Here is a 26334-nt window from a genome sequence, read left to right as displayed (position 1 = left end):
GTATTCGACCGATCCAGTATGCTATGCTATAGAAAAGAACCAAGTGAGAGATGAGAGCCTAGAATATGTACATCAGCAGGAAAATGAAGCACACGCCCACGATGCAGCCGACGATGATGGCGTCGCGTCGTCGACGAGTTTTGACCATGGCAATGAGGTTATTCATTCCGGGCATGGTGTCTGCGAGGCAATCAAAGTGTGTCAGTCATGTCCGATGATGAGAAGGATGGTGGACAAAGACGGGAAGGTGCTATTTCATGATGAAGACGGGCACTTACGCAGAACACCCGACATGCGTGTTTGTATCCCGGACAGTGTCAATCGCTGGCGAGAGAACTCGGAACGCGTCTCATATGCTTGCCTGGATGGTGAAGCAACGTCAGATATTCAACGTAGGCAAAAGACAGATGCACTGGACGCACGCTAGGATGTCGTCTGTCATGCGATGCGAGTCGTCGATGTGGCCCCGCTCGGAGAGGAGCGCATCTGCTGCGGAGGACTTGTATGCGCTATGAATACAGCGTAGGGAGTTCAAGGTGAACATGGTGCGAGCGGGATATAATTCCACGTACTCGATGTCATTCCGTACACCACTCAGCAAGTTCGCCTGATCCAGTGCACTCTGCACATTCGTCTACCGAATACCAACTGTATTTGAGTACAACGACAAGCAATTGAGATGTGCAGACGCGCACCTTTGTTCGTCTCAGTTCCCGCGCATAGTCCTGGTATACTTCGCTGTGCCGCTGAATGGCGCGGAGCATCGACTGCGACGGAGGATTGTCCGTGTCATGCGACAACGTAGACAGTTGGTCGTTCAGCTCTCGAAGCTACCGCAGGCCGCTCTAGCATATCAGACCGCTACAGTATGCAAATTGGAGCCACGCTCACCTTGTCAAGCAACTCGTCCACCTCTGCCTCGAGGTCCTTCCACCGCTCCGCAGAGCCGGTCGCCTCGAGGTCGTCCTGTCCTCGTGTTACGGCCGATGCGAGGCGAGCATAGGAGGTGAGCTTGGTGTCGAATAGAGACTCGAGGGTTCGGCATTGCCGGTGGAGGGAGTCGTATGTCGACATATTGTTTTGAGTCGTGCTGCGGCAACTTGGCAAGCGCAGCCGTCGGTGCGACTCACGTGGCGGAGGCGTCGGTTTGGATCACGTGCGAGCGATCGAGCATCTCGGGCGTTGCCGACGGGGAAACTGTGAGCTCATCGCATGTCTTCTAGCCTACTCCACTGCTGCGCATAATTGGTTGGGCTATCGAGTCCTATCTTCGCGCTTGTCTCGTCTGGGTGATACGCGTATCCCGCGCGTTGAACACTGGCTGAGCGTGCGCCATCTGTCGCCGCACATGCTGGGGCGGGGCCCACAGGAGGCATGCCAAGCCGCGCAATAGATTCCCCGACCGACGTCAGTCTGATCGCGATGGTGAGGAGAGGCACGGATGTAGTGCCTCGCTTGGTGCTCGCACCACGTCATCGCGGCCCCACGAGCCCGTCTTTAGTATATAACCAGCCGTCGCTATCTCGGATTCTCTTCACAAGCGTCCACGACCTCATATATCCATATATCCATCCTCTTGACGATCCTCCAAACGACTACCGTTCTCGCCGCATACCAATCATTATGGTGAGCACCTGTGGGCACGCATCGTCAACATCAGGAGACTAAGAACGTATAGGGTACCATTGTCTCTGCGATTGTTGGCGCCATCGAGGCCGTCATCTCTGCCATCTTCAGCATCATTATGATCATCATTAACGCCATCGCAACGGTGAGCCCGCATTCGCATTCAACGCCTTCGTCTCGAGCATCACACTCATCTCTCCTCCACAGGTCATCATTACTATCTTCGATATCATCTTCGACATCATCTGCTGCAACTGCTTCGGCGGACGCACGCGTCGCACAGGAACGCACAGAACTAGTTGGGGACGTGGAAGCAGCTCATCATGCTGAGCTCCCGTCCCCGACTCGCCATTGCATGACCGTGCCGTTGATCCAGACTGATTTATGGTATACCCCGCAAGTCATAAATACACGATGTTTCTGTAATTGCGCTCGTTGTACTGCTATCACCAATGCATCCGTCACTTTGTACATATCTATCGCATGAGACATCGATGTGTACGTCCAAAGATTTTACAGTCCGCACTTCACGATGTGTGTGGAGTCAGCTCCCCATGACATATGAGACGATGAAAACTTGCTCATCCATTACCTGGATAAACATGTATTAGCGGTGGGATTGCGGACAATGCACACGTAAAGTTTTCAGCGACATCATCTGGGGCCAACGCGTGCCTGTCTGTATTTTTAGGACAGCTAGCAGGAATAACCGAACAGGAAAGGAGCAGCCAACATCAAAATGAAGCACCGCTACGAGCAGGAGACGTGCCTATGTGTCAATCTGACGGTAAGAATTGTTAGCACGAGGCAAGGGTGACACGACCTAATCTACATCCCTCGACACCATTGAAAGTCATGACATACTCCCCATCCACGACTTCGTCCTTAGTAAGCTCGCCTTCGGAAGCCTCGACAATTCTTCCTTGTTCAAGCAACCAGCGTCGCATAACCCCGGAAAGACAGCCGATGCTCGCGCGAGGAGTGACCCATTGAGGCGGCGTATGGCGCAGAAACGCGATATTACGTATGGAGGTCTCTGTGAGCTCGCCGGAGGGTGTGTACATAAGGACATCCTCGTTGGTCGGTGTAGGAAGAGGTGGGATACCCATGCGTGTGCGGGCCGCAGTGTACTGCGGTCGATGAGTCGTCTTCGTGCGAGTGAAGAGAGAAGACGGCGTGGGGGAGGTGTCGAGATGGATCGTCAGGAGCGATCCGAGGATAGTCGATGCTGCATCTTCGAGGATTGCACCATCACCATTCAGTGTTATGAGAGAGATCGACGTTGGATCCGGGCCGTTCAAGGACGCTGCAGGAGAGGCAGATACTGCGAACATGCCTGTATGGTTCAGCAGAATGCGTAACTACACTAGCGGCCGGCAGAAATTCATCAGACCACTCCATTTCACAGAACATCCAGATCTCGACCACGCACCTTCAGCGGCGTATCGTTTAGCGAGTTATCGCGGAACGCAATGCGTACTGCCTCGTCGCACGCGCGTGCCAGATTGTTATATGTCACATCCTGTGCAGCGGCCCATCCGTGTTCCTGTGCTGCATCACGCAGCCTGTCGTAATGATACCGCAGGAGAAGATACGAGGACGGCGCGCCGTCGTTGGCTGCGGTGTTCCACGCGAGGTCGCGGAGCGAGGAATCGTAGCGTATCGAGGAAAGCAGCTGGAAGTCGGAAGACATGGTTGTGCGCACGTGACAGACGCGAATACGGTTATGCGTGACGGGCGTCTACTGACTATAAGTAGCAGTAGCGACGCGTGCGCCCGTGCGTTGCCCCTCTCCGACCGACCATCAGTGCAGGGCAGCCATGTTTACCGTCAAGGCGACATATCGCAACGAGACCCGCAAGTTTACCTTCCCAGAGTCCTCTTTCCCGTCATATGAGCAGTTATTCCATCAGGTGGGTCCCGGGGACGACGACGATGCTTGGTGACAACAAAGTCCTGATACCCCTTCATAGTTGTACAGAGTCTTCCCTATTTCCCATTCGTTCTACTTATCCAGGTTGCTCTTCAACCCGAATAATCACACTACCTCGCGCATCCTTATCGGCGTGGAAGCCCACTCTGCCGAGCAGTACAACTCGCACATAGCCCCCTATCAAGGGCTCGCCTGGCCTGGCGCGTTGCTCAAGTTCTCCGTCTTTGACGAGACCCCGCACAAGTCCCCCGCAACTACGTCAGCCAACCGCCTCAGCATGTTGTCCACCGTCGAATCCGAGTACACGAGCGCCTCCAGCTCCCAGGGCGCTACGCTGGGTTCCACGGCCACCCTCGTCGACGTCCCGCAGGTGGGAAGCCGCACTCGCAGGCGCGAGGAACGCAGGCAGCTGCTCGAGCGCCTCCGCGAAGGCACCACGAATCGCTCCGGCGCCAGCACGATTGTCCCGCCGTCGCCGCCGAGGTCCCCACCGAGATCGCCACGCAGGACCTCGCCTGCTCAGCAGTCGTCGAGGCCGCTTCCACGTCGTCCGTCATCAGGCGGCGCTGGGAGCAGTCGCACTGCAAGACCTTCTCTGTTCGATCTGCTGATTCAAGAGAATGTAGCGCCGGAGCGCAAGCCTGCGATGGATGAGTCAGCGAGACCGTCTTTGTTTGACTTGTTGCAACAAGAGTCACCGAGAGTACGAGATCTCGAGGTCGTGGAGCCTGTTTGCTCGTATCGGGGGAGCTTGTCTGACATCTCGTTCCCGGAACAGCCATCATCTGTTCGGGTGCCGTCGCCCGAGGAGAACCGCAGGCCCGCAGCTGGCCAGGCGTTCGTGGCGCCTGCGGAGTGGTCACCTCCCATCATTCCGGTGCCCCCAGTTCTGTTTGACGCGAATGCTACCGTCAATGAGCACCCGTCGCCGTGCATCCGTACTCCTTTGTGTGTGCCGAGCCCGCCTCCTGCATGGTTGTTCGCCAGAAGTCCTAGCCCCATACGCGGATCTTCTGAGATACCTCAAGCGCGCGATCCTACTTCTTGTTGCTCAGTCTCGCAAGGCAAGGCCGATGTCAAGGCGATTGTGGAGAACTTCATGATTGATCTCGACCATTCGATGAAGACTGCTTTTGGTGCTGACTGGAATGTTAACATGCAGCACTTGGAGACGCACAGCGCTCGCGGCAGTCCTACGTTACCTGGAGGGTGTGGCGCGACCTGGGTGCCTCCGCCTCCACCTCCTCCGCCAGGATTATTCCCGTCGAGCAATGCTGGCGGATTATTCCCGTCGAGCAATGCGTATCAGCCCAAGTATTTTCCCCCACCTCCGCCACCGCCCGCTTCATTCCCTCCTGGCTTTTTCCCCTACTATACGACGCATGTCCTTGAGCCCCAGGGCGCTCCGCATCGTCATCTGCCAACGCCTCCTCCTGCGATCAACGCTCTTCCGCCTCTGCCGCCGCCGCCGATGTTCGGGAATCCTCAGGATGCGATGAAGAGCACGTTTTGTTCGCAGTTTGTGCCGGCTTCTTCGCTCCCGCGGGCGATATCCCGCACTGGTAGTGCTTACTCAAGTCCGGCCGTCGAAAACAGGCAGGTGCAAGAACGAATAATTATTCATCGTGGTATAACCTGTGATTCGTGCAACGAGCGTAACTTCAGCGGCATGAGATACAAGTGCCTTAATTGCGAAGGTAAGTTGCGATGTACCGTGCGACATTGTCACGATCTGATGTTTCCGATACCAGATTTCGACTTGTGTAGCAAATGCATGTCGTCGCCTGATGCAGTAAGGCAGCATGACGATCGTCATACGTTCCTTCCGATCAGTGCCCCTGACGATATCAAACATCTGACGCATCACGGAGTTGTGTGTGACGTCTGTCTCAAGCGAAACTTCATTGGAACGAGGCACAAATGTCTGGACTGCGATGGCAAGTTAACTCCAGTTGTCTGAAACATTAAATTAATATACCATTGAACTACAGAATACGACCTCTGCACAGCTTGCATGTCCTCGCCTGAGTTGAGAAAGCGGCATGACCTCTCGCACAGATTCTTCCCCATTTACAAGCCATCGGACATCAGCGCCTTTTCCCACGCGCGCGAAGAGATTGCGCCTTCAGCTGAGGTGGCTACTCCCGCCTCCGAGACTCCCAGGATGGCCCTGCCAGTGCATCGCAATGTCCGTTGCGATGCGTGCAATGGCGAGGTCGTCGGAGTGCGCCACAAGTGTCTTGATTGCGCTGATTTTGACTTGTGCACTTCGTGTATTGAGAAGCCTGGTGTTCGCGAGCAGCATCACCCGTCGCACCAGTTCTTCATGATTGACAAGCCCGGTGAGGTTATCGTGCACTATGTTTTCGATGGCCAAGGCGAACGCGAGTCCAACGAGGCGTCAACGAGGACCGTAGCGACAGAACAGGCAATTCCCACGGCGACAGAGGCTCCCAAGGGGGTCATCGAGCCTGTTGCTCATTCAGCGGAATGCAATATGTGTGACTCGAGGATCATCGGTGACCGATACGTGAGTATATTTCGCGGACGCGTCAATATTGATGTCTAACAAAGGACAACAGAAATGCTTGAACTGCCCGGACTTTGACACTTGTTCGAGCTGCTTCCAGTGAGTTGCATGGCTGACGATCCGTCGTTGGTTTTTGACTTATGCTGCTGTAGGATCACCAAAGAGCAGCATCCGCACCACGGGTTCGTGTTGATTCGCAAGCCGGAGGACCTCTTCGTGAGTAGACGAATCGTGAGGTTGGTCATATCCGGGTTTCTAATATCGTGATGATGTAGGTCCGCAACGCGCTTGGCAAAGATGTGCTTTACAATGCTGTTTGCAATGTCTGTGGCAGTCGCATAGCCGGCGTTCGCTACAAGGTATATACATCGGTTCTCTTGTACATGTGTACAACGCTGACGTGATGATGTGTAAAAGTGCATGAGCCCGTCTTGCCTGGACTTTGACCTCTGCCAGGACTGTGAGGCTCTACCCTTCCCAGCACATCCGCTGGCGCACCCATTGCTCAAGATGAAGACGGCGGATACGTTGGTTCCGCTTGTTCACAAGCCTCTCCAGATGGTGTCGAAGGCAACGGAAGTCACCGATGAAGTCGGCCGTTCGTTGTCATACGCTAGTACGCAGCAGAGCCCCGTAGACGAGGGTGAGGAGGAAGCGCGCCGGCTGCGTCTGCAGACTATCCGCGATGCTCTTGACCAGCTGGCGATCTTCAACACTCAAACGGCGCCTGCCATGATGCCTTTGGAAGAGTTGGAGACTGCGAAGCCGGATCAGTCGCCTCTCATGCGTGATCTCAGCGAGATCAACGTTGACGAGGCGGAGTCTGCGAAGGACGAAACTCCCGCTACCTCTCTTCTGCACAACTTCAAGATACCGAGCTCCGGTCTGCTCAGCCCGACAAACGACGAGGCCATGGCTTCTCTGGATCGCTCTTCCGTGAGAACGCTGGCTTCGATTATCAAGGCTAAGTATCCTGAGAATCAGAGTACATCCGTTGGACAATCGGTCGCTTCCTCGTCTGAATCACTCATCGACTTGGATGAGCCCAGTAATACGCAGAATGCACAGGCTGGGAATAGTGTCCCGGGTGGGGTGATGACTCCGCTGGAAGCGGGTGCGTCCACACCAGCGTCCGTGCCTCGTCTCGGTCCCGTGAACAATGAATGGCGTGAGCTCTGGCCTGAGTTGACGACTATGCTCAAGCACTTGCTGCAGCCCCCGACGCCGAACGGTGTGCCGAACCTGACGCGCGAAGAGGGTATGCCAGGAGGAATGGTTGTGGAGGAATCGAAGACGGACGAAAGTGTGCAGGCGAAGCCCGAGGACGAGTACCCGAGTGCCGCTGTTGAAGGGTCAACATTGGGCGGCGAGCCACTTTTGTGCAGGCCGCTTGGTCCCCGTGCAAGTGACAGGCTGGAGAACGTCCGCTCGAACGTCCAGCGCGTGAGTGACTACTTCACTGCATCGTCTGCTGGCGATAGCGAAGGGCACTCGGCAGAGCCTTCGCTGCAGGCATCGATTGGCCTGCAGCCTCTGCATGCGACGTTCGTCTCCGATGGCAACATTCCGGACGGCCAGATCTTCCCGCCCGGTGCTGAGTTTGTGAAGTCGTGGAGGATGGCGAACCAGGGCTCTAGGGACTGGCCCGAATCCACTGAGCTTGTGTTCGTCGCTGGCGACCGCATGGCCCCGCACGGTAATTCCCCGAGGAAGGTGAAGGTCGGCGCGGTGAAGGCAGGCGAAGAAGTCGAGATCGTTGCTGGGGAGATGAAGGTGAGTTCCTGCCTTTTGTTTGGTGACTTCTTACGCTCATGACTGTTGCTCAGGCACCTGAGACTCCGGGAAAGTATGTCAGCTACTGGAGACTGAGCGACGGAGAAGGCAATCAATTTGGCCACAGTGTCTGGGTCGAGTATGTGATTTCCTTCTATTCTATCCAGAGCGTCGGGGCTGACGTTATGCAATAGCATCGCTGTTGCCGAGATCACGATGGCGATGTCCACACTCTCCACCGAAGACAGTTCGCTCGCGTCGTCCTCCGTGATTATGCCTCACTCTGCGCAGGATCGTGATGTCATGCCCGACGCCGCTGCTATTCGCGAACGCGCAGGTACAGTCAGCTCCGTCCCGACGACGTCCTTGACGATTCCGTCTGGGCCACCTTCGGAGGACGGTTCATCCGAGTCGTCTGCCTCGCTCGTGGATGCTCCCGCCTCGTCTGTTTCGGAAGAAGATGAAGTCGCGTATGAGCTTAGCAGGTCTCAAATTGCGCCCGCTGCTCGTCAGCAGGAGATAGAGTACGTGATGTTGTATGACAGTTCCGAGTCGGAGGAGGAACCCGAACGAGAGGAGGAACGAAAGTAAGTGTACGTCGTCGCTGCTGCTGGATTGCTTGGTCGAGTGGGTCGTTATGGACGTTCTTGATGTACATTAAGTATCTTGGGTGATGTTGAGTGTGTGTGTGTGTAAAGCAGGAGAATTGTGCAATATACTGTGCTTGGTGAAGAAAGTATGTCGTCGCATTCATGAAGGACGCACGATGGAGAATTATGGCGCAGATTCCGGTAGGGATTCCGTACCAGAATTCCGTTCAGGACTTGGCCTTCAGTCGCGTCAGATGGAGTAGTAGGATGACAGAAGTCTAAGTGCCACACACAGCATTCGGTGTATGGACACCTACATACTCTGTAGACTAACTCAGATGATCTTGAATGGTTATTAGATCTCTCTGCAAGTACCTGAAATCGATCTTTACGATAGCATCCAAGCCTATGCGGTCCTCGTGGCGTCGTTGTGGGTCTCGTGACCGTGACAGCCCGCGTCTAATTAGGATGACGCGTCTTGGGAGAGGCGCGCATGGCCACGGAGGTCGCACGAGCATCCATAGCGAGGAATTCATCCGACCCTCTTGCTTCGCCTAGGTCCATTCCCGCACGCTTTCTTCTCCCATATCGTACTTTATGACCTTGTTCCCACCGCCACAATTCTTTGAACTCTACATAACCTGTGCTCGGACATATCACTTCCCCAGATACCACCTCCGAGAATCCTATTTAATACGCCTCCAATTTCCGAGAGTTTCATAGCACCACCATGCCGCCGTACATGCCCACACAACAGGTCACAGCAGACTTTGACCTCTCCGTCCGTTTCACGCTGGACAACCTCGGAGAGCTCCTGCTCTATCCTGACGATGGGCCCGAGCCCGAAGCACGCATGAGTTCAATATTCTGGCCTGGGCTAAAGTTCAGGATGTCCCCGGTGACGGAAGGATCTTCAAAACAGCGCAAATGCCGTCTCTCATTGTATATGCTTCCTGGAGACACCATGCCGCCCTTCACGATGCACGTCACCGCGACACTGCAGTCTCTCTCGGGGTGTGCATACCCGACAAAACCGCTCCGCAGGCAGGCCACCATCGAGCATGGCCGCGCGAGCATTGGCACTCTGCTCTCACTGAGCATGTTCGAATCCTCGGAGACGATGCAGGCCGAGGACGCGGTGGTCGTGCATGTTTCGATGCGCTCCGCCAGCTCTCCGCCCTCTCTCCGCTCACAGCCGACGCTCAACCTGATACACCGCGTGCTGACCGCGCAGCCGGCGTCCAAAATGAGGTTCATCGTGTTCCGCAGGCGGGACTCGACAGGCCACCTGAGCTCTCCCCGAGAATTCCATGCCGATATGAATGAACTCGCGTCATACTTCATGGGTCACGATGGTCGTGAGTTGGCATGTGTCTGCAGACGCCGAGGTCATGAGCTGAATCTTATTTTTTGATAGTGCTCGAAGTGACTGACCGCATAGAAGGCTTTGAGCTTCCCAGAGGCGCGAGCCTTGGTGATTACAGCCTCGTGAATGACGGACATGACAGTGATAGCGACTTTGAGCCAGATGAGGAGGAAGATGACGAAGACGCGGACATTGTCGTGGTCAAACGCGACTGCTCGGATGATCTCCCGCTGCAAAAGCATCGAGAAACGCAATTGATTCATGATTCTCCTGCAGATTCTCTAGTCATGCAGGACAGTCTCATCCAAAATAGTGTTCATAACGACCTAGATGGTAAGATGCAGTCCGTCGTAGCATTCAAGGAAACCGATCTGAATGCCCATCCAACCCAGAATCAGTGCAATCCACAACCGGCTCTTTCCGCCTGGTCCACCACAAGCGGGAGGAAGGCAGCCACTTATACTCATACTCAAGTGAGCTCGATGGAACGTATTATCTTAATTTTGACTCACATATTCTTGAAGCTTTCGATGGGCAGACATTTGTCCTGCTCGGTACCGCATCGCGGACGTGCGTCCGGTCCATTGTCTCCTTCGCTGATCTTGCTGACCTCCAGCGCAGGTGGGAAGCTCTACTGTACTATCTATACACAGGGAGCATCGACTTTGCCCCGCTGCAGCCACAAAAATCATCACGCCGGGCAATTTCCTCTTCCTTACCATTCCAAAATGGAACCACACAAAAGCCCGGCCCCGTCTCGTGTCGGTCCATCTACCGCCTAGCCTACAAGGTGAGCAGCCAAAAAGCCACGTCATCCCGCGAACTGTGATGACCAACGCTCCTACCGTAGCTCGGGCTGGAGGACCTGCGCAAACATGCTTTGCAATACCTCATCTCGCAGTTATCGCCAGAAACGGTGCTCACGGAGGTGTTCAGCGAGTTCACCGCGCGGTATGAGGAGGTGAAGGAGATGGAGCTCGCGCTCGTCGTGCAGTACTGGGATGCGCTCAAGGCGTCCGCGGCCTTCAAGCGGAAGATGGTCGAGGTGACCAACGGCAGCGTGCCCCATGCGGCGGATGTCATTTCTGAGATTATGCTGAGAGTTTCTGCGAGGCAGGCTTAGGTCTGCATTGTTTTTGAGGACGGATGGGACATTTCTTGGTTGCTTGCTTGTATGTGCTCGTTCTCTACGGGCGGACTTGGATCAGACGATCATCATGTACATCATTCATCTTATTTCTTGACGACATAATACTAGACGCAATACTATTACACAATCCGCGTAGCAAAATGGATTTTCGCGTTCCGATCTCAAGCACCATTCTTTTCATCTTGCCAATGCACTCAAGTGAGTTTGGCTAGAGGACAACTGAAAGGCATTATGTCTCGCTCACCTCAGAACGAAGGCTGCTTCTCGTCAACGTACTCCCTGACGTGATCGTCGAAGTGGATGACTGCATCAGCGGGCACCTTCCTATCCTTCTTCCCGCGTCCCCAAGAGAATAGCAAACCTGCCAAGACGAGCAGGAACACAGCGGCAGTCAGCCCTGCACCGAGGAAGCCCGCCGCCAACGGGGTGATACGCTCATGCGCCATTACAATGGTAACGGCAGCCGGGCTCGAGCTCGAGTTGAGAGCGAGGTACACCGAGTCAGTGACGCCGGCGCTCGCAGCGGCGAGCGCAACGTCGCAGCCACGCTCAGTTGTCTGTCCGCAGACCTGGCACCATTCGAGGGTGTTGTTGATGCCGACAGGCTGGAAGGCCGCGACGAAGGTCGACAGCGGAACGTCCGTTCCGGACACGGTGCCGTTCCAGTCGCCAAACACCAGCGGCAGCGTGTGCAGCTCGGCGTCGTCCGTGCCGTTCTTGAACTGGAAGCGGATGACGGGTTCGGACGACGAGGACGAGTTGCGGAGCTCGAGCACCACGGCTGCGGCGAGGTTGACTGTGGGTGCGATGTGAGCGTCAAACGATTGCGGAGGGGTGTCAGCGAAATCGCACCGAATGCCTCGGGAACTGAGCCATCGGCGACCACTCCGGTCATGTTGAACAAACTGAGGAAGGGCCTGTAGTTGACGGCATAGTAACTCAGCAAGAGTCCGTTGGAAGTGTTCGTGAAGGCGTTGAATGAATCGATGACAGCCGGGATCATAGACGTGAATGCAACTGCATTTTATTCAGTAAGCCATACGTTTCCCGGTGTCTCGGAGCGAAAACGTACTATCCCCAATGCCGCCGAATGTAGGATCACTGAACACTTGATATTGCTCCCAGTTGGCAAGACCACGTGCCTGCTCTAGGAAAGTCGGAGGAAGGCTTGCGGCATACGTTGCGTTGTGGACATATTGAACGTTCATGTAATCATAGATCTGCGATGCACAAGCGATTTTAAGCAGGGCTTATTTTATGGCTGGCAAACAACTGACGTTCCACTGTCCACATTATTTGAAGCATCACACAATCAGTCTCAGAAGCATTGACAGACATGATATGGGCGTACCGCGTTCTGCAGTTCAATGGACCGGTTGCCGACATAAGGTGGCAGTTCGTCAAAGAAGGGCGCAGCCTCCTCGGACACCTCTTCAAAGAGCGTAGAATTATAGAGCTCGCTAGCCCGGCTGAGGAAATTCTGTATGTGCCATTCAATTGGTTGCTACTCGCGAAAGACACGAAAACCTACAGTGCAATCAGTACTTCCTTCGAGATAAAATTCCAGGTCAGGATTGATTCCGTTGACTGTGGACGCGCACTCTCTCATCAACCTGCCACAACGCAGAATCTCCCGTCACGTACTAGGAACATACTGATAGCCATCGAGCGGATTCGTGATAGTCGTCCCATTGGCGAGGGTGATGTTCTGGAGCGGCGTGGGCTGCCAAAGACCTTGGACGAGTGCTGCAGCGCTGTCCATGACGACATCATCGACGGGAAAGTCATTGTCCGCATACACAGCGACCTGACTACCATTGAAGATAGAAGTCGAAGGCGCGATTCCCTGTATGTACGATGGCGAGGTAGGGTCGAGGTAAGTTGAACGCAAGAAGTTGCCCAACTGCCACTCTTGTTGCTGACGATAATGTGTTGGCCAAGGAGACACTATGGATAGTGTGAATCGACTCACCTCCCCAAGAGGAGTTATGGTAGCGGCAGACACCGCGAAGGTATAGGGATCCTCGAAGTGCTCCAACCTATCGCCATGTCTGGCAATAAGGACAACACCAATAACGGAGCTGTCGGACATCGCGACTTGGTTGCAGGGAGAGAGGATAGACGAGGTTCTGAGGAGGGTAGAACACTGCAGTGCAGAATCTCTCCAACCTGGTTAAATACCCCGCATTCGCTGTCCAGACGCCGGCGAAATGCAAGAAGAGAATATACGTTACAGCATCTTCGCACGTTTGATGGATATTGCACATGTGCACCTAGACAACCTGTCAAGCTCAGGAGTCCGAAGATTTCATCCGACCATTGTAGGAAGGGTCATGGGACTGCTTGGCGCTGTCCATCACTGGAATCAGGTCATTGCTTCTGATAGGCATACGCACATCATTCAACTTTAATTCTAGACTTCGGGTATATGTGCGCGAACTTGTCACCTGCGGCTTCGACCATCGAGACAAAGTCGCGAACAAGACTCCTTGTGCTGTGCAGTCTGATCATACTTCTTTGTTGGAGCTGTCGGCCGTTGAGCTGCCCGTACTCACGCAGCCCATTGGCCAGCGCTCTTGCTCAACGAATGAGTATCATGCTGTCATTGACAAAACGGGCTATGAGATAAATGATCCGAGATGGCAACAGCTTGGGCGTTCTCTTTGGTACCTGCCGCTCGCATCTCTAAGAGGACAAAGCCAGTAGTATCCCATTTAGGCTTGACATGCATTACATGATGGTGGGTTGACGCACGCTACGGGAGCATCGGAGTATAATTCGAAGGCTCCATCTTGCAACGTTGTTCGATGAAGTTTCTGAATGGGACAGAGCCCATAGACGCGGTAGCCATAGAACAATGAGTCGGAGTGGTCTCGCACTAGACTGTAGAAGCGCTTAAACCCGCACTTGATGAGCGTATGACTTACATATACTGGCGTGATCTAGCTTGCGTCTAGCATAACGTAAACAAATAAACGCGCACGCGTGCCTATCATACAGCGCACGCGCATCGAGAACGAGAATGTTGTCTTCGGGAAGGGAATGATGACGGGTCACGGGCGTATGCTACAAGGGAGAATCAAGTAAGCGGTGGCATGGAATCGCATGTCTGAAATGAGAATTTCGGACATTGTTCATTGATTGATGTGCTCGAACTAGCAAGATGGTGAAGACAGCCTGCAGAGTGTCGTGAGATGTGATAGGGATGAGCATGAGCCGCCATACCATGACTCACCACCACCACAATGGTTTTAGGACTTGCATTACATGCGTCGGCTGAATAGACATCCTCGCGAGATGCTGAGGAATAGTACAATACAGGCGTGAGACAGAGCTGTCATCCTGGAATCATGAGAACCCGAACTACCCACGACGAAGCAATCGGCAGTACTCACTTCGACTCCGCCCAAACGCTTTGAGCCGTTCCTACTATTCAGACTCCAGGTCAGAACGCGGATCATGAGTTCTAGGTGGCTCCGGTGCCGACGTCGTACTCGAACCTTGAGTGTTTCGCCTTCTGTCGGAGAATGCAGTTACAAATTGCCTTACTCTTTCATCCCTTTGAAAGACATTCAACGACGGGGAGTAAATGGAACGGGCGTACGGCGTTCCTGGCCGTGAATCAATTGCTGAAATCAGACTGATCCACGGATTGGCAAAGGTCGTGCGACTCTTCCGGCATAAGTATTGGCATGCCAAGGAGGCACCTTAAAGTACGGAAGGGTGCGGGTGTTCAGCGCCATCGAGGGAGGTACCGGAATTTGCACTAGCGATGACAGCACAACGTCGTTCCAAACGGTTCTGCAAGTGATTGATCATGACCAACGAGACTTGAGGTCATCACCCGACTGCTAGAGCAACCGCAACACGTTGATATCTTCACGGAAGGATGAATCGTCAGGGTCTTTCTGTACAACCAATGGTTCCGACGACCCGTGTCTGCAGGATATGGATTAGCTCAGTCACGCATTTGAATCGGCTTGCAGTGCTTTTACCTAAGAGTTAAATGACCAGGTGCCCAAGGATGATGGCCGGATGCTATGATCATATCCAATCATTTCAGAATCTTACGCGTAAAGAGATAGCCCCAGGGACGTCTCTCCTAAAACGTGATATAGTGGAATCATAAGTCTTAGGCCCATATATGCGCTTGAGTAGAAGAGATTGCAGCGTGAATTATGCAACATCGCTGAGGCTTGGTGTCCAAGTGCCAGGCAGCCAGATGGGCCGCCCAGTTCAACGGACACCTTTCGGCCAATCGCATGAATTGTATTCCGATCCTTGGACGTTGAACGTCGAACATGAACATTGAAGCGCTTGAAGGCTTAATGTACATTGAAACGTTGAAGCTTGACCGAGCTTTCCCCTTGCATCCGAGCAAAGACACATGTGAGAGAATTCGTGCTGTTCTACACGCTGATGGAAACGCTTATATGGCATGGGCGACTGAACCTGATTCAGCTCTATTCGGTCCAATTCTGACCAGATCACTACCGCCAGTCATATGAGACAGACTCGGAGCTAAAAAAAACATCATCTTGGTCATGAAGCCAACGTGTAACATCTGTTCAAGTAACTGACGGACCGGATTCGAATCCTGTTCCCATCTATCGCGTCGGGCATATCTCTGACCAGGGCCTTGTAGCTATCTTGTACTAGATCACCAACACGATGTCGGACGCTGCCCGCACCAGCCAGCACCATGTAGCACTGTACTTCGATGACGGGAACGTCGTGCTCTCAGCTTTGTCACAGGAAGGACGACGCCAATATTTCCGCGTGCATCAATCCATTCTGTCCAGGCACTCCCCAGTGCTTGCCGACTTATTTGCAATGCCTCCTCTGCAGTCAACGACGTCACAAACTGCTTTGGAAGAAACGTACGATGGCGTCGTCCATGTGCAGATGCCAGACAGCGCGGAGGATCTAGCGAGCTTTCTAGGCGTACTGTACGATCCACTGTGCGTCATTGCTAGCCAATTCATAATTGCGGCACTGACATCCGCAGCATTTAGAGGAGCCGCGTACAAGCGCTTCAATCCAAATACACCCGTGCTCGTAGAAGGCACGCTCAAGCTCGCTACAAAATACGAGTGCGACGCGCTCCGGGCGCGGATCGTCGAGAACATCGAGGCAGACTGGCCACAGACCCTCGCGCAGTGGGATGCCCGCCGGGCAGAATTCATCCTCGCGCGGTCCGAACACACACAGCAGTTCACCGGCAAGGTGAACGGGCTCTACCTCGACGACCGCCTCCCGGAACCTGCGTCCGCCATCCGCATAGCCTCCGACTATAACATCCCGAGCATCCTCCCTGCCGCGTTCTACCAGCTCGCGCTTCTCAGCACGGACGCCGACTGGGACGCGTACCGCGCGAACCCGGGCAAGAACCTGCGCTTCGGGGCGCGCTCCGCGCGGTGGCGGCTCCTTGATACGCATGACCTGCTACGACTCGTGCACGGCCAGCGGGAGCTCGCAGCGTACACGCGCAGCATCGGAACGGACATCTTCGGCAGGCGGTGTCAGCGCGGGATTAAGAGCTGCACGAAGGCGCGCGCGGAGTGCTGGAGATACTTCCAGGAGAACGCCCCCGTCTCGATGGACGACCCTCTGGACATCTTGTATGACTGTTCGAGGCTCGACACCCTCTTCGAAGACGATGTGCCGTGTGCGCAATGTGTACAAGACATCTCAACAATGGCGGAGAGGAAAAGAAGGGAGCTGTGGAGAAGCCTGCCGGCCTTCTTCAACCTTGTTCGCACCGGTGTGGAATGAGGGCATATATGTTGTAAGACACGGATGAAGTTCTTCATTTAACTTATCTATGAATCCACCTTACGTTGTGCTGTAGTGACCATATCATGTACCATCATCTGTGCCCTTCACCTTCCACTGTAGTTGTACAGCTAAATCCTCTTCACAGAGTTTACACGAACGCGGCCGCCGTCGACTAATTTACAGCGGTTCACACAGTGTCACAGGGAGGTCATCACGCGACTCGCCATCATGCTATTTCTATCAGAATCATTGTGGTGGTGAACATGTTCACACCCCGTCGTGATGTCGTAGGTACCAGTACAAGCTATGCGTACAAGATGACAATGTGGACGAATTCACGGTGTAGCTACCCGTTCAGCGCCGTATAGTTCTTAGTTAAGTTATGCGTGGATGGGTGGTCGTACATGTATGATGACAGCGTGGTCCCGTGCTTTTATGCGTTGCATGGACTCCATGGATGTTGAAAGCATGATACAGAAGAGGAGAGACACAAAACGAATAAGGGTATATCAACCAGATCATGGTCGGCGAAGGAAGGTGGAGTTGCCCTGCGCGCGGTCGCACTTACTTGCAATGCGAAGCGCACTTTCGAGGGCACGTTCTACCAGACCCCTGGAAGGGCTAGTTGCAGGCGTGTGTTGGAGCAAGTCTGAGTTAAAAAGACATCAGTGTCGAAGGAAGCTGATGTATTGATAAACACAAACGCACCTTTATACTGCAGGACGTATCTCATGACCCGCTGCGTGGGCTGAATCGCGAGGTCCCGTACTGTAAGCTTCTTCTCCTCAGTGGTCGGTGACATTCCAGTGGGAGAGGAAGGAAGGCCAACGGAGGTGGGTAGATTCGACAGCGACGACGGCACGCTCTTACGTTTCCACATGCTGAGCGTTCGCGTGAGTGTACCTGCCGCACTATGGCTCGTCTCCTTGACGCTAGTAGTGCTTCCATGCTTCCCCAATTGAGTTGTTTGCGACGTCGGCGAGAGGCCATACGCAAGACCTGTTCCCAGCGCGGCCGTGAACATGCCACTGCTTCCAGGAGCCTCGCCGTAGCCGATAAGCGACATGCGCCGGTGCTCCGCCATCTTTGGCTTGCTTAATGCCCCTCCACTTTGGCTTGCGCTCCTTGCTGCTGTCATAGGCAAAGCGCCCGGCCCTGGGCGGGGATTAGCCTCACCGTGTCCGACCGCGCTTGCCGCCTCCTCACCACCTTTCCTGCTTATCTTCCTGCCACGCTTATCCTTCTCATCACTCTCCGCAAAGAACTCGCCAACGATGCCGCACCAAGCCACGAGTGCTGCTTCGAGCTCCTCCTCACAACCAATGAAGGCTGTGCTCACTCCCCATGCCGACGGGTCGTCCGCCAAGCGAACCAAAAGCGCTTCCGAGGCCTGGATGAGAGCGGGGACGTAGGACAGCAGCAGCGAGAATAGAGGATGTGACGACTGCTCGTTGAGAAGTTGCCTGAGACGCGCCTGGTAGTTGCGTTCCGTCCGGACCAGTTCCCGACAACACAGCAGCGCCCGCCTCGCTGCTCTCCACTCCTCCTCATCGTCCTCAATGTCCATCTCCTCGATCGTGTCGTCCTCCTCATCCTCCGAATCGCTCTCAGGGCCCACTTGGAAGTGCGGTCCTCCCACTTTCCACTCTTCTGAGCCCGTAAAGAACGACTGCTCTCCATGAGCATAGTCACTGTGCCCGTTCGAGCTAGCAGTAGGGGTCCGCATTTTGCCTGAACGTGACCGTCTGTTAGCGGTCTCCTTCCGAAGCTTGTCCAGTTCCTGCACAAGTATCTCGTCGGGTACGTCGGCCATCGCAAGCGTCCAGCGACGCATCGCCATGGGATCACTTTCAAGGAGGTTCGCATAGTGCCGACTCGACCGATGCTGGCCCGTATAGTGCGATTGCGTCACGTGAGTCTTCACGTCGACATGAGAGTTGCTGGGAGGTGGGGACGAAGCTGTAGCAGTATGTGCATGCGCATTCTCGCGCGTCGAGTTCCCGACCTTCCTACGCATTGTCGACAGCGTGTAGCTCACGGCATTCCCTAGCGAGCTCCCGTTCCCACCCGGTGCTTCGTCCGCAGTATCCACCTTGCTCTCGCCCAAGTCGTTGATGTGAGTCGACTTGGGGTTCCCTCCACTAGCGTACAATGACTCGCCGAATGAGTCAAAAACGCCAGGCTGAAACTCGATTTCATACCGCGCAAGGCGTGCAGAGCGCTCGGGGGAGTGTTGACGGATGTTGAGTCGAGAGGTGAGGGCGGCAAGCTCGGATGATGACAAGCCCGTCCAGGCCAATTGCGCAAGCGCGGTTGTCGAGCTCTTGCGTTTCGCATGCCTGAGAGAGGGACGGGAAGATCGTGCTAGATCCTTGGGCTGCTCCACGTCAGACGAGTGGAGGATGGCATAGGAGATAGACATGAGAGCATCACATCAGAATGTCAGCAAACGCGTCCGCACTAAAAGCATTTCAAAGAACGCACAATCGCCAAACCGAACGGGACTGCCGGGTCGATCGGAAGTAGAAATCCATAATCATCCGTTCGGCTAGAGTGCCCCTGAATCTGCGTTCTCAATCGCCAGAGACTATGCGTTTGTGGACTTGATGACGTGCTCGGCGGTGGACGTCGCTTCTTGAGCTTGCGCGCAGGCGACTGGCCGCTGCGCCGACTGAGCTGGGGAGGCAGAATGGGCGGCTCTTGCTTCTCTTCGGCTGCCTCGACTACACGTTCCGGCAGAGGGTCCTCAAAAGGAGATATTGAAGGGGATGCATGGTCCGGCGTTGTTGCCGGTGTCGAATGATTTGACGACAACGATGATGATGGACTTGAAGAGTGAGAAGTCGCGCTCGATTGCGACTGAGAGCTCCTGCTGCCGCCACCGCCACTATCATGCGATTTAAGGGCTGATTGTGTAGCATTTTCTCTTTTGGGATAGCCGTGCCCGCTCTCGCTGATGGTGTGAGGCGCGCGAGAGAACAAGCCGCTGCTCTTACGCGATCGAGGATTTCCGTCTGTCCCGCTGAGAGTTCGAAAGCTTAAAGTCCGCCATAACCTGGCACTTTGGTGAAAGCTAGAGCTGGAAGGGCTTGGTGCTGAGGCACTAGCCATGGGTCGATGTTGAATAGGCTTCCTGAGCTTTCTCCTACCGACATGCGATGGCGATGAGAAGGACGCTGGGGTTGATAACAGATGCATGCTATCCAGGGGATATGAGTTGCGGTGGCTGGGAATGCTAGTGTGGCAGCCATGCGGCGAATCAGGATATCCAGACAACGACTGGGTCGTGTACGTGTGGAGAAGCGGACCACGGCCCGAAAATGTGTATCCGTAGCTGGCGGAGTAAATAGAAGAGTGGCCGGGCTCAGAAACAGCATAGTTTAAGGTTGGGTAACCGTCCTCGTGGTGATGATCGTGCGAGAGGTCGGACGGTGCGACAATCGAGACCGTCTTGGACTTGCCGTGATGACGAAACTCAAGCTTCGGCGGAACAGGGGGTGGCACACTGCGTACCGCAGGAGGTTCGCGCATCATCGCGTCTGCGAGGTCATCATACTTTGTCTGCTTCGACGGTGGTTCCTGACTGGAAAACGCATCGTCGGCATTTCGGAATGAATCTACGGTGTGGATGTCTATGAAAGCGCAACATATCGGGTCTGAAACAACATACGTGATGCGGTGTGCGCGTCAAGGGAATAGTGCCCCATGTCCGAGAACGAGGATGGCAGGGTCTCGCAAAAGTGATCGTGGTGAAAACGCGCGCTGTGATTGGAATGCAATGAGCCAGACAGCTCCGACGTCGGCGACGGAATGCGCAGTGACTGCATAGTAAAGACATACATACCTAGAGGCTGCAGAGGTCGCTGGGAAGACCTGGTCGGGAACACGCTGTTCAGGCGCGTCGGCAAACCCGAGGTGAGTGGTCCCGGCGATGTGCGCCTTCTGTTCAACTTGGGCGTGGAGTGTGATCGCCGTTGTCGGGGTCGTCGAGGACGGAGCTACCGTCTTCTGAAGGGAGCGGCAGAGGCGGATTTCATGGAGGGGGCCAGGGAGGGGCGCCTGAGTGAGGACGGAGGCCATGCAAGAAATGCGACGCAAACTGGCGCCGTGGGCGAGCCGGCATGTCCTTGCTCTACAATCGTTTATACACAACCCCGCGAATTGCACCTGACGTCACCCAGCCCTTGAATCGTTCCGAACTCAGAATCGCACTCCGCTCAGATCACGCCCAATTCGCGCACGCATCATTTACGCTCCGCCCAGATAATGGTCTCCGATAGGAATATGCTCGAACTGTGGTGGGTTCGCCTCGGCCAATTCTTGAATGTGTCGACGTCGAGGCGAACAATGCCAGAACAAGTCGAAAGGCCTCTAATCACCCGTGGGGTCTTCCCAGAGTCCACTGACGACCCGAGCAAGCCCAGACTCCCTTCCGCATGCTACCTCTCTTTCTCCGAGCGAATCGGCAGTGGAGTCTCCCAGGAGATGAAGAATCTCTATGAGTTGACGCAGCTCGACAGGGGAACGATGCATCTAATGCTTTACCGCGTCTATCGCTACTCCAGTTCGCCGGCGTCACCGAAATTGCAAACGCTGCTCCTCTTGTCGCCAAGCGGTTACTGTTCCAAAGTATATCGTTGCTTGATGGCCTACGCTCAGATGCCGGCCCGAACATCGGGTCAGTAAGCAGCCCTACCTGACTCTACCACGCAAGCCCTGCTCGGCAGCCAACGTCCATCGTGTGGGAGCGTTCCAACTGTGATCCTGAGCAACCGACGCGTTTTGCAATGCTCGGGATTCCGAGAATGGTGCGATACCTTGCAGTCTAGGGCTCAACATTGGCAAGACATAGGGATGCAACACCGAGAGATGTGCCATTTCTAAGCATACCTCACTGTGCCTATTTCTTCGAGGGACCCCCGCCGTCACAAGCACGTCTAGTGCAAGTGACCACCTACTCCGGCGTCTTTCCTCCCCAAATTGATCGATCCCCCTGAACAGGCATACCAGCAAGCACAGCACCAAGGTCTTTTTCGGGCCACCCAGTCTCCTATTTGCAAACGTGATGTGGTGTGGAGCAACTTTGCAACAATCAGCAGGATCTGCACTCCGCATCAGAGATTAGCATCTATAGCCAAACTATACACTTCTATCAATATCCTCCAGTGCAGGAAAGTGAAGCAGCGCTCACAGACATATCGACGCTGCCATGCATCCCCTCTACGACCTCCCGGCACATTCAAACCCGCAAGCCGCCTTCAATGTCGGCCGGGCACTTGAGGTCCCGTGCCGACTACTCAGCAGCAGTATGTTACGATGCGGTGACGCAATCGACCAAACCGCGGCCGGTCTGAGCTTTCAGCCTGCCCGCGACGAGAGCTATATGTGGTTATGGGCTCTTGAATTTGTGGCCCAACAGCAAAATTGGGAACACATTCTGACGCAAAGGAGGCTGATAGCCAAGCCATAACGAAAGTCACTTCATACGACAGATCTGCTATCCAGCTGCAGCTTCAGGGTGAGATCAGCTGAGATCACATCACACCCGTGAAGATCAGCCGCGGCCAGGAGAAACCCAGCTGCCATCACTTTTTTCGACGAACGTTCCCCGGTGTTCTCGCAGTAATGGTGGCTACCTTAATCCTATAAGCCATAAATTGATCATCCTTTTCGAGCACATTTCAGAAAGCTCACCGAATCCTTCAAATCTGACGCGGTGGCCTGGGGTGAGAGAGGAGTCGGCGCTTGGCAGGGTACGTCCAGTGACGCAATGCGAGATTGTCCAACTCTCTGCTCTTACCTCATAGGGCAAGACATCAGCAAGAAAGCATGTGTGCTGAGGCTGATCTTGATTCAAGGCTCATCGGGCTTCGGCTGCACCTTTGCGAAAGGTTCGGAAAAAAGATAAATCGCGGGTGTTACAGAGATGTATGACGGTAGGCGCATTGCGTCAGTACCTTGTTTCGCTTGAGCGAAATTGCCGCTGTACATCTCAGTCAATTGCTCTCAGCGCAATCACTGCATCTCGCCCGAAAAGCTGCGTCTCGACATGCTCCAGTGCAGGCAACTGTGCACAAAGCCATTTATCAGCCCCAAGATCAACGTTGCGTGCTCCTGAGCTTGTAAGTCTTACCTCCGAAGCGGCAAGATCGGATCCGTACCCTATTCCATCCTTCCCGACCAACGTCGGCGCGACTGTGATGACGACGGTGTCAACTACACTGGTTTTGCTCCCGTTCGCGCTCCGCTTGCCTGCGTCTGCGAGGAATGACTTGATTACGCGTGCCCCGCCTTCGACCATCAAAGAATGAATGCCCATCTCGTATAAACGTGTGAGCAGATCGGTTATTGATACGAGTCCTGCAAAAAATGTCAATCTCAACACATTACGGATGGATTATCACGCACCATCTTTCCCGATAGTCTGGATCACGAGCACCCCAGCACTCTCCAATGTCTTCCTCCTCGCCACACAACCGCTCTGAGCAGCCTGTGCCCCACCCATGCAGACGACCCACGGCCTCCTACCATCTCCTGCTCGATAATTCTTGATGAGCTTGCATTCATGAGATAGCCGCAAATGTGCATCGAGAATGATTGGCCTTGGTACGTTATAACGAGCCTGCGGGCTGTATAGGCCGGCAGGAAGCGGCGGAAGGTGGCGGGCTAGCGAGAATTGTCAGTATATGCGCCTCGTTCAATCCGATTACATGGACACGTACTATTAAGCTGCGGGTCATCGTTCAAAGCGGTCCCGATGCCGATGAGGATGCCGTCATGCAGAGTTCTCATCCTGGTCTTCTACGAGTCAGAAGGCATGATATGAACGTCGGAGCTGAGAACCGTCATAAAGAAGATAGATCGACATAACCGCATATATGCGCGCATTTATGCAGTGACTGCTACTAGAAGCGCATCTACGGAAAGGACATCTGCAAGAGAGAATGAGGACAGGAGGGGAGAGATCACAGAGCACTCTCAATGCGTGAAAATTTCGGATGTACATCACCATGCATAGAACTTCTCTTAACAACTACGAATCACCATAAACCACTCACCAATGTGTCATAATCATGCTCTCCCTCCCACTCAGCGCTAGTTGCTTTCCGTCAGGTCCAGCAATCTTCGCGTCAAGAGACTGAGCAAATGTCAGCGTCACGTATGTCCGAGCAGAGCTACTTGAGGACAGGGTCGGCGCATCGTCCTGCTGCGTCTCGTCATAGAGACAAGTAGAGTGGCCGTAGTCGTAGACCTGACGGAGAAATGGAGGTAATTCTGGAGGTGTGAGATGTTGTGCCATGTCGGCGCAGGAACAAATGCGATTTGACGCCTTTAGCGCTTACACGTATCCGACCGATCATAGTGCAAGCGCCCAAGATGCTGATCTGGCATGTGACCGCTGCAGGCATGCCGGAAATCTACGCACCCGTCCCTGCACCGTCCACAGCTCTTAGGCTGCTTCCCACTGCATTAACGCTCAACGCCCCATTCGACCGCCAGCCTCCGCCAGCCATGATCATCGCCGTTAAGGAGAAGGAGGAGGTCCCTCCCGAGGCCGTGGACGCTGAAGAGGAGAACGATGACGTCGAAGAGGACGGCGTGGAGGAGGTTAATCCTGCGGGCGGTGGGTACCAGTTTGCTTGTGGTTGTCATTGTGCTTGTGTTGCTCATGCGGGCGCAGGCGAGGGCAAGAAGAAGAAGAAAAAGAAGAAGTCGAAGAAGAAGAAGGCCCAGCAGTCGGAGCCTCCCCGCGTCGGCCTGTCGAAACTGTTTCCCGACGGGAACTATCCCGAGGGCGAGTTGCAAGAGTACAAGGACGAGTGTGTATTACCTCTTCCTTGCTGCGAATACTGGACTAACCGCAGTGCAGTAACGCATGGCGCACCACCTCCGAAGAGATGCGCTACAATGAGCGCATGGCGATGGAGGATCCGGAGACGACGTATGCGAACATTCGGCGCGCGGGGGAGGTGCACCGGCAGGTGCGAAAGTATGCGCGGGCGCACATCAAGCCGGGCATGATGATGACCGAGATCGCGGAAATGATTGAGGACGGCACGCGTGCGCTCGTCGAGGAGAATGGGCTCGAGTCCGGCGTCGGGTTCCCCACCGGCCTCAGCTTGAACAACTGTGCGGCGCACTACACCCCCAACGCCGGGGACACGATTGGTACGTGAGCTCCCACCTGCCTCTGCAAGCATGTATCTTGATGCAGCGTGCTCCCAGTGCTGCAGCAGGGTGACGTCATGAAGGTCGACTTCGGCGTGCATGTCAAGGGTCGTATTATCGATTCAGCGTTCACGATGACTTTCGATCATACGTACGATAGACTTTTGGAGGCTGTTAAGGCTGCTACGGACACTGGCATCCGAGTAAGTTGCGCGTCATTTGTATACTTCTTGGGGGCGTGGCTCACCGCCATCTAGGAAGCCGGCATCGACGTGCGACTAGGTGAGCTTGGTGCTGCCATCCAGGAGACGATGGAGTCGTACGAAGTCGAGGTCAAGGGAAAGGTGTATCCCGGTTAGTTCCGTTCCTTGACGCCCTCAGCCTCGCTAAGCATCTCATGTCTCCAGTGAAACCCATCGAAAACCTCAGCGGACACTCCATCAACCGGTATCAGATTCATGGAGGGAAGTCGGTCATGCTCGTTGAGAACGACGATCCGACAAAGATGGAGGAGGGCGAGTACTTCGCCATTGAAACTTTCGGGTCGACGGGTCGTGGACGAGTTGTCGAGAGTGTGCGTTACTCTCCATGGTTCGTTGTGTGAAAACATGCGACTCATGTAACGTTTATGGGCTCAGGGCGAATGTTCGCACTATGCTCGCATTCTGGACGCACCGCACGTTCCTCTACGGTTCACCACATGCCTTTACATGAATGCACCCAACTCTGACATTGTTGCCTATAGGTTGAACTCGGCGAAGTCGCTGCTCAATACAATCAACAAGAGCTTCGGGACGCTGCCTTTTTGTCGGAGATATCTCGACCGTGTTGGCGAGACCAAGTACTTACTTGCTGTGAGCTGCCTGCGCTGTCGTTATATGCGCATGTGATCTGACCAGCTCCGGATAGCTGAACCATCTAGTAGCTCAGGGCATCGTGCAGGACTACCCTCCCTTATGCGATCAACGAGGCGCGATGACTGCACAATTCGTATGTCGTCTTTTTTCGTGGCTGGGGATCTGTCATCTGACCTGTTCACGCAGGAGCACACGATTCTTTTACGTCCCACGCGGAAAGAAGTCGTGAGCAGAGGGGGGGATTACTGAGGGGTTGCTTCTCTGCAGCAGGTGCTGTCGTGTCATGTTGCTGTATGTCTATTCTTTTTACTTGCGTACGCAGCGTGTTTGCGCGCTGTCCATGATTCTAGTTTGATAATGGACCATCATGTCGAGCTCATGTGAGTGCTCGAGCGTTAACATATGTCGTCGACAAATTTTCAGTGGAGGAACCGCCGTCTTTTGGGGACGTGCGCGCGCCAATTGCACTTCTGTGAAGCTTCCAAGACATCCCGTGTGCTGCATACTATGCTGTAAAGACCCGTCCGAGCGCTTTTTCGGCATGTGCGCATGAGACTATGGA

General features: G+C 54.5%; 10 protein-coding genes across 10 annotated transcripts; 5 read left to right on the top strand and 5 right to left on the bottom strand.

The window, feature by feature from the left end:
* Nucleotides 1-58: 58 nt before the first annotated feature.
* LAESUDRAFT_648485 (V-snare-domain-containing protein) lies at nucleotides 59-1074 on the bottom strand (the record flags this gene model as incomplete). The annotated part of the gene is made up of 6 exons (XM_040904109.1): nucleotides 59-180; nucleotides 279-361; nucleotides 423-509; nucleotides 573-634; nucleotides 696-830; nucleotides 892-1074. The coding sequence occupies 6 exons, from the start codon at nucleotides 1072-1074 to the stop codon at nucleotides 59-61; spliced, it is 672 nt and encodes a 223-aa protein (XP_040766398.1).
* Nucleotides 1075-1113: 39 nt separating this feature from the next.
* On the top strand, nucleotides 1114-2258 carry LAESUDRAFT_47599 (uncharacterized protein). Its single transcript, XM_040902613.1, has 2 exons — nucleotides 1114-1626; nucleotides 1679-2258. Exons 1-2 carry the CDS (start codon nucleotides 1375-1377, stop codon nucleotides 2111-2113), a joined length of 687 nt encoding a protein of 228 aa, XP_040766397.1. The 5' UTR covers nucleotides 1114-1374; the 3' UTR covers nucleotides 2114-2258.
* A 165-nt stretch (nucleotides 2259-2423) lies between these two features.
* On the bottom strand, nucleotides 2424-3319 carry LAESUDRAFT_696833 (uncharacterized protein; the record flags this gene model as incomplete). The annotated part of the gene is made up of 2 exons (XM_040906282.1): nucleotides 2424-2987; nucleotides 3059-3319. The coding sequence occupies 2 exons, from the start codon at nucleotides 3317-3319 to the stop codon at nucleotides 2424-2426; spliced, it is 825 nt and encodes a 274-aa protein (XP_040766396.1).
* A 95-nt stretch (nucleotides 3320-3414) lies between these two features.
* LAESUDRAFT_723544 (uncharacterized protein) lies at nucleotides 3415-8601 on the top strand. The gene is made up of 10 exons (XM_040908437.1): nucleotides 3415-3539; nucleotides 3600-5256; nucleotides 5311-5496; nucleotides 5551-6089; nucleotides 6142-6188; nucleotides 6242-6305; nucleotides 6365-6448; nucleotides 6507-7862; nucleotides 7916-8001; nucleotides 8057-8601. The coding sequence occupies exons 1-10, from the start codon at nucleotides 3447-3449 to the stop codon at nucleotides 8451-8453; spliced, it is 4509 nt and encodes a 1502-aa protein (XP_040766395.1). The 5' UTR covers nucleotides 3415-3446; the 3' UTR covers nucleotides 8454-8601.
* A 340-nt stretch (nucleotides 8602-8941) lies between these two features.
* LAESUDRAFT_46981 (uncharacterized protein) lies at nucleotides 8942-11194 on the top strand. Its single transcript, XM_040902591.1, has 6 exons — nucleotides 8942-9810; nucleotides 9870-10151; nucleotides 10211-10291; nucleotides 10343-10388; nucleotides 10440-10608; nucleotides 10669-11194. Exons 1-6 carry the CDS (start codon nucleotides 9183-9185, stop codon nucleotides 10939-10941), a joined length of 1479 nt encoding a protein of 492 aa, XP_040766394.1. The 5' UTR covers nucleotides 8942-9182; the 3' UTR covers nucleotides 10942-11194.
* A 19-nt stretch (nucleotides 11195-11213) lies between these two features.
* LAESUDRAFT_757373 (phosphoglycerate mutase-like protein) lies at nucleotides 11214-13060 on the bottom strand (the record flags this gene model as incomplete). The annotated part of the gene is made up of 8 exons (XM_040912291.1): nucleotides 11214-11764; nucleotides 11821-11985; nucleotides 12041-12188; nucleotides 12246-12251; nucleotides 12320-12448; nucleotides 12500-12555; nucleotides 12613-12886; nucleotides 12941-13060. The coding sequence occupies 8 exons, from the start codon at nucleotides 13058-13060 to the stop codon at nucleotides 11214-11216; spliced, it is 1449 nt and encodes a 482-aa protein (XP_040766393.1).
* Nucleotides 13061-15579: 2519 nt separating this feature from the next.
* Nucleotides 15580-16743, top strand: LAESUDRAFT_811264 (uncharacterized protein; the record flags this gene model as incomplete). Its single annotated transcript, XM_040914302.1, has 2 exons — nucleotides 15580-15929; nucleotides 15984-16743. The coding sequence occupies exons 1-2, from the start codon at nucleotides 15640-15642 to the stop codon at nucleotides 16741-16743; spliced, it is 1050 nt and encodes a 349-aa protein (XP_040766392.1). The 5' UTR covers nucleotides 15580-15639.
* A 260-nt stretch (nucleotides 16744-17003) lies between these two features.
* Nucleotides 17004-20919, bottom strand: LAESUDRAFT_47174 (uncharacterized protein). The gene is made up of 7 exons (XM_040902598.1): nucleotides 20591-20919; nucleotides 20417-20508; nucleotides 20260-20363; nucleotides 19231-20202; nucleotides 17956-19126; nucleotides 17455-17901; nucleotides 17004-17395 (listed from the first exon to the last, which is right to left on the bottom strand). Exons 1-7 carry the CDS (start codon nucleotides 20824-20826, stop codon nucleotides 17265-17267), a joined length of 3153 nt encoding a protein of 1050 aa, XP_040766391.1. The 5' UTR covers nucleotides 20827-20919; the 3' UTR covers nucleotides 17004-17264.
* A 1819-nt stretch (nucleotides 20920-22738) lies between these two features.
* On the bottom strand, nucleotides 22739-24046 carry LAESUDRAFT_648443 (bacterial bifunctional deaminase-reductase; the record flags this gene model as incomplete). Its single annotated transcript, XM_040904106.1, has 5 exons — nucleotides 22739-22813; nucleotides 22880-23123; nucleotides 23151-23412; nucleotides 23469-23539; nucleotides 23805-24046. 5 exons carry the CDS (start codon nucleotides 24044-24046, stop codon nucleotides 22739-22741), a joined length of 894 nt encoding a protein of 297 aa, XP_040766390.1.
* A 193-nt stretch (nucleotides 24047-24239) lies between these two features.
* Nucleotides 24240-26086, top strand: LAESUDRAFT_723537 (peptidase M24A methionine aminopeptidase). Its single transcript, XM_040908436.1, has 10 exons — nucleotides 24240-24370; nucleotides 24428-24566; nucleotides 24617-24915; nucleotides 24973-25118; nucleotides 25173-25269; nucleotides 25323-25489; nucleotides 25554-25606; nucleotides 25661-25769; nucleotides 25825-25905; nucleotides 25959-26086. Exons 1-10 carry the CDS (start codon nucleotides 24259-24261, stop codon nucleotides 26019-26021), a joined length of 1266 nt encoding a protein of 421 aa, XP_040766389.1. The 5' UTR covers nucleotides 24240-24258; the 3' UTR covers nucleotides 26022-26086.
* The last annotated feature ends 248 nt before the right edge of the window (nucleotides 26087-26334 follow it).

The sequence above is a fragment of the Laetiporus sulphureus genome (genome assembly GCF_001632365.1).
Source record: "Laetiporus sulphureus 93-53 unplaced genomic scaffold LAESUscaffold_10, whole genome shotgun sequence".
Taxonomy (NCBI): domain Eukaryota; kingdom Fungi; phylum Basidiomycota; class Agaricomycetes; order Polyporales; family Laetiporaceae; genus Laetiporus; species Laetiporus sulphureus.
Note: the sequence above shows the minus strand (reverse complement) of the source record. Positions and strands in the feature narration are given on the sequence as shown.

Coding starts and splice junctions, on each gene's coding strand:
- LAESUDRAFT_47599 (XM_040902613.1), top strand. CDS start 1,375: ATGCCAAGCCGCGCAATAGATTCCCCGACCGACGTCAGTCTGATCGCG. Junction 1,627..1,678: donor GCCGCATACCAATCATTATG/GTGAGCACCTGT, acceptor AAGAACGTATAG/GGTACCATTGTCTCTGCGAT.
- LAESUDRAFT_723544 (XM_040908437.1), top strand. CDS start 3,447: ATGTTTACCGTCAAGGCGACATATCGCAACGAGACCCGCAAGTTTACC. Junction 3,540..3,599: donor ATGAGCAGTTATTCCATCAG/GTGGGTCCCGGG, acceptor ACCCCTTCATAG/TTGTACAGAGTCTTCCCTAT. Junction 8,002..8,056: donor GGCCACAGTGTCTGGGTCGA/GTATGTGATTTC, acceptor GTTATGCAATAG/CATCGCTGTTGCCGAGATCA.
- LAESUDRAFT_46981 (XM_040902591.1), top strand. CDS start 9,183: ATGCCGCCGTACATGCCCACACAACAGGTCACAGCAGACTTTGACCTC. Junction 9,811..9,869: donor CTTCATGGGTCACGATGGTC/GTGAGTTGGCAT, acceptor ATTTTTTGATAG/TGCTCGAAGTGACTGACCGC. Junction 10,292..10,342: donor CCACTTATACTCATACTCAA/GTGAGCTCGATG, acceptor ATATTCTTGAAG/CTTTCGATGGGCAGACATTT.
- LAESUDRAFT_47174 (XM_040902598.1), bottom strand. CDS start 20,826: ATGGCCTCCGTCCTCACTCAGGCGCCCCTCCCTGGCCCCCTCCATGAA. Junction 17,902..17,955: donor CAGGAAGATAAGCAGGAAAG/GTGGTGAGGAGG, acceptor ATCCCCGCCCAG/GGCCGGGCGCTTTGCCTATG. Junction 17,396..17,454: donor ATACGTCCTGCAGTATAAAG/GTGCGTTTGTGT, acceptor TTTTTAACTCAG/ACTTGCTCCAACACACGCCT.
- LAESUDRAFT_723537 (XM_040908436.1), top strand. CDS start 24,259: ATGATCATCGCCGTTAAGGAGAAGGAGGAGGTCCCTCCCGAGGCCGTG. Junction 25,270..25,322: donor CAAGGGAAAGGTGTATCCCG/GTTAGTTCCGTT, acceptor TCATGTCTCCAG/TGAAACCCATCGAAAACCTC. Junction 25,490..25,553: donor GTGGACGAGTTGTCGAGAGT/GTGCGTTACTCT, acceptor TTATGGGCTCAG/GGCGAATGTTCGCACTATGC.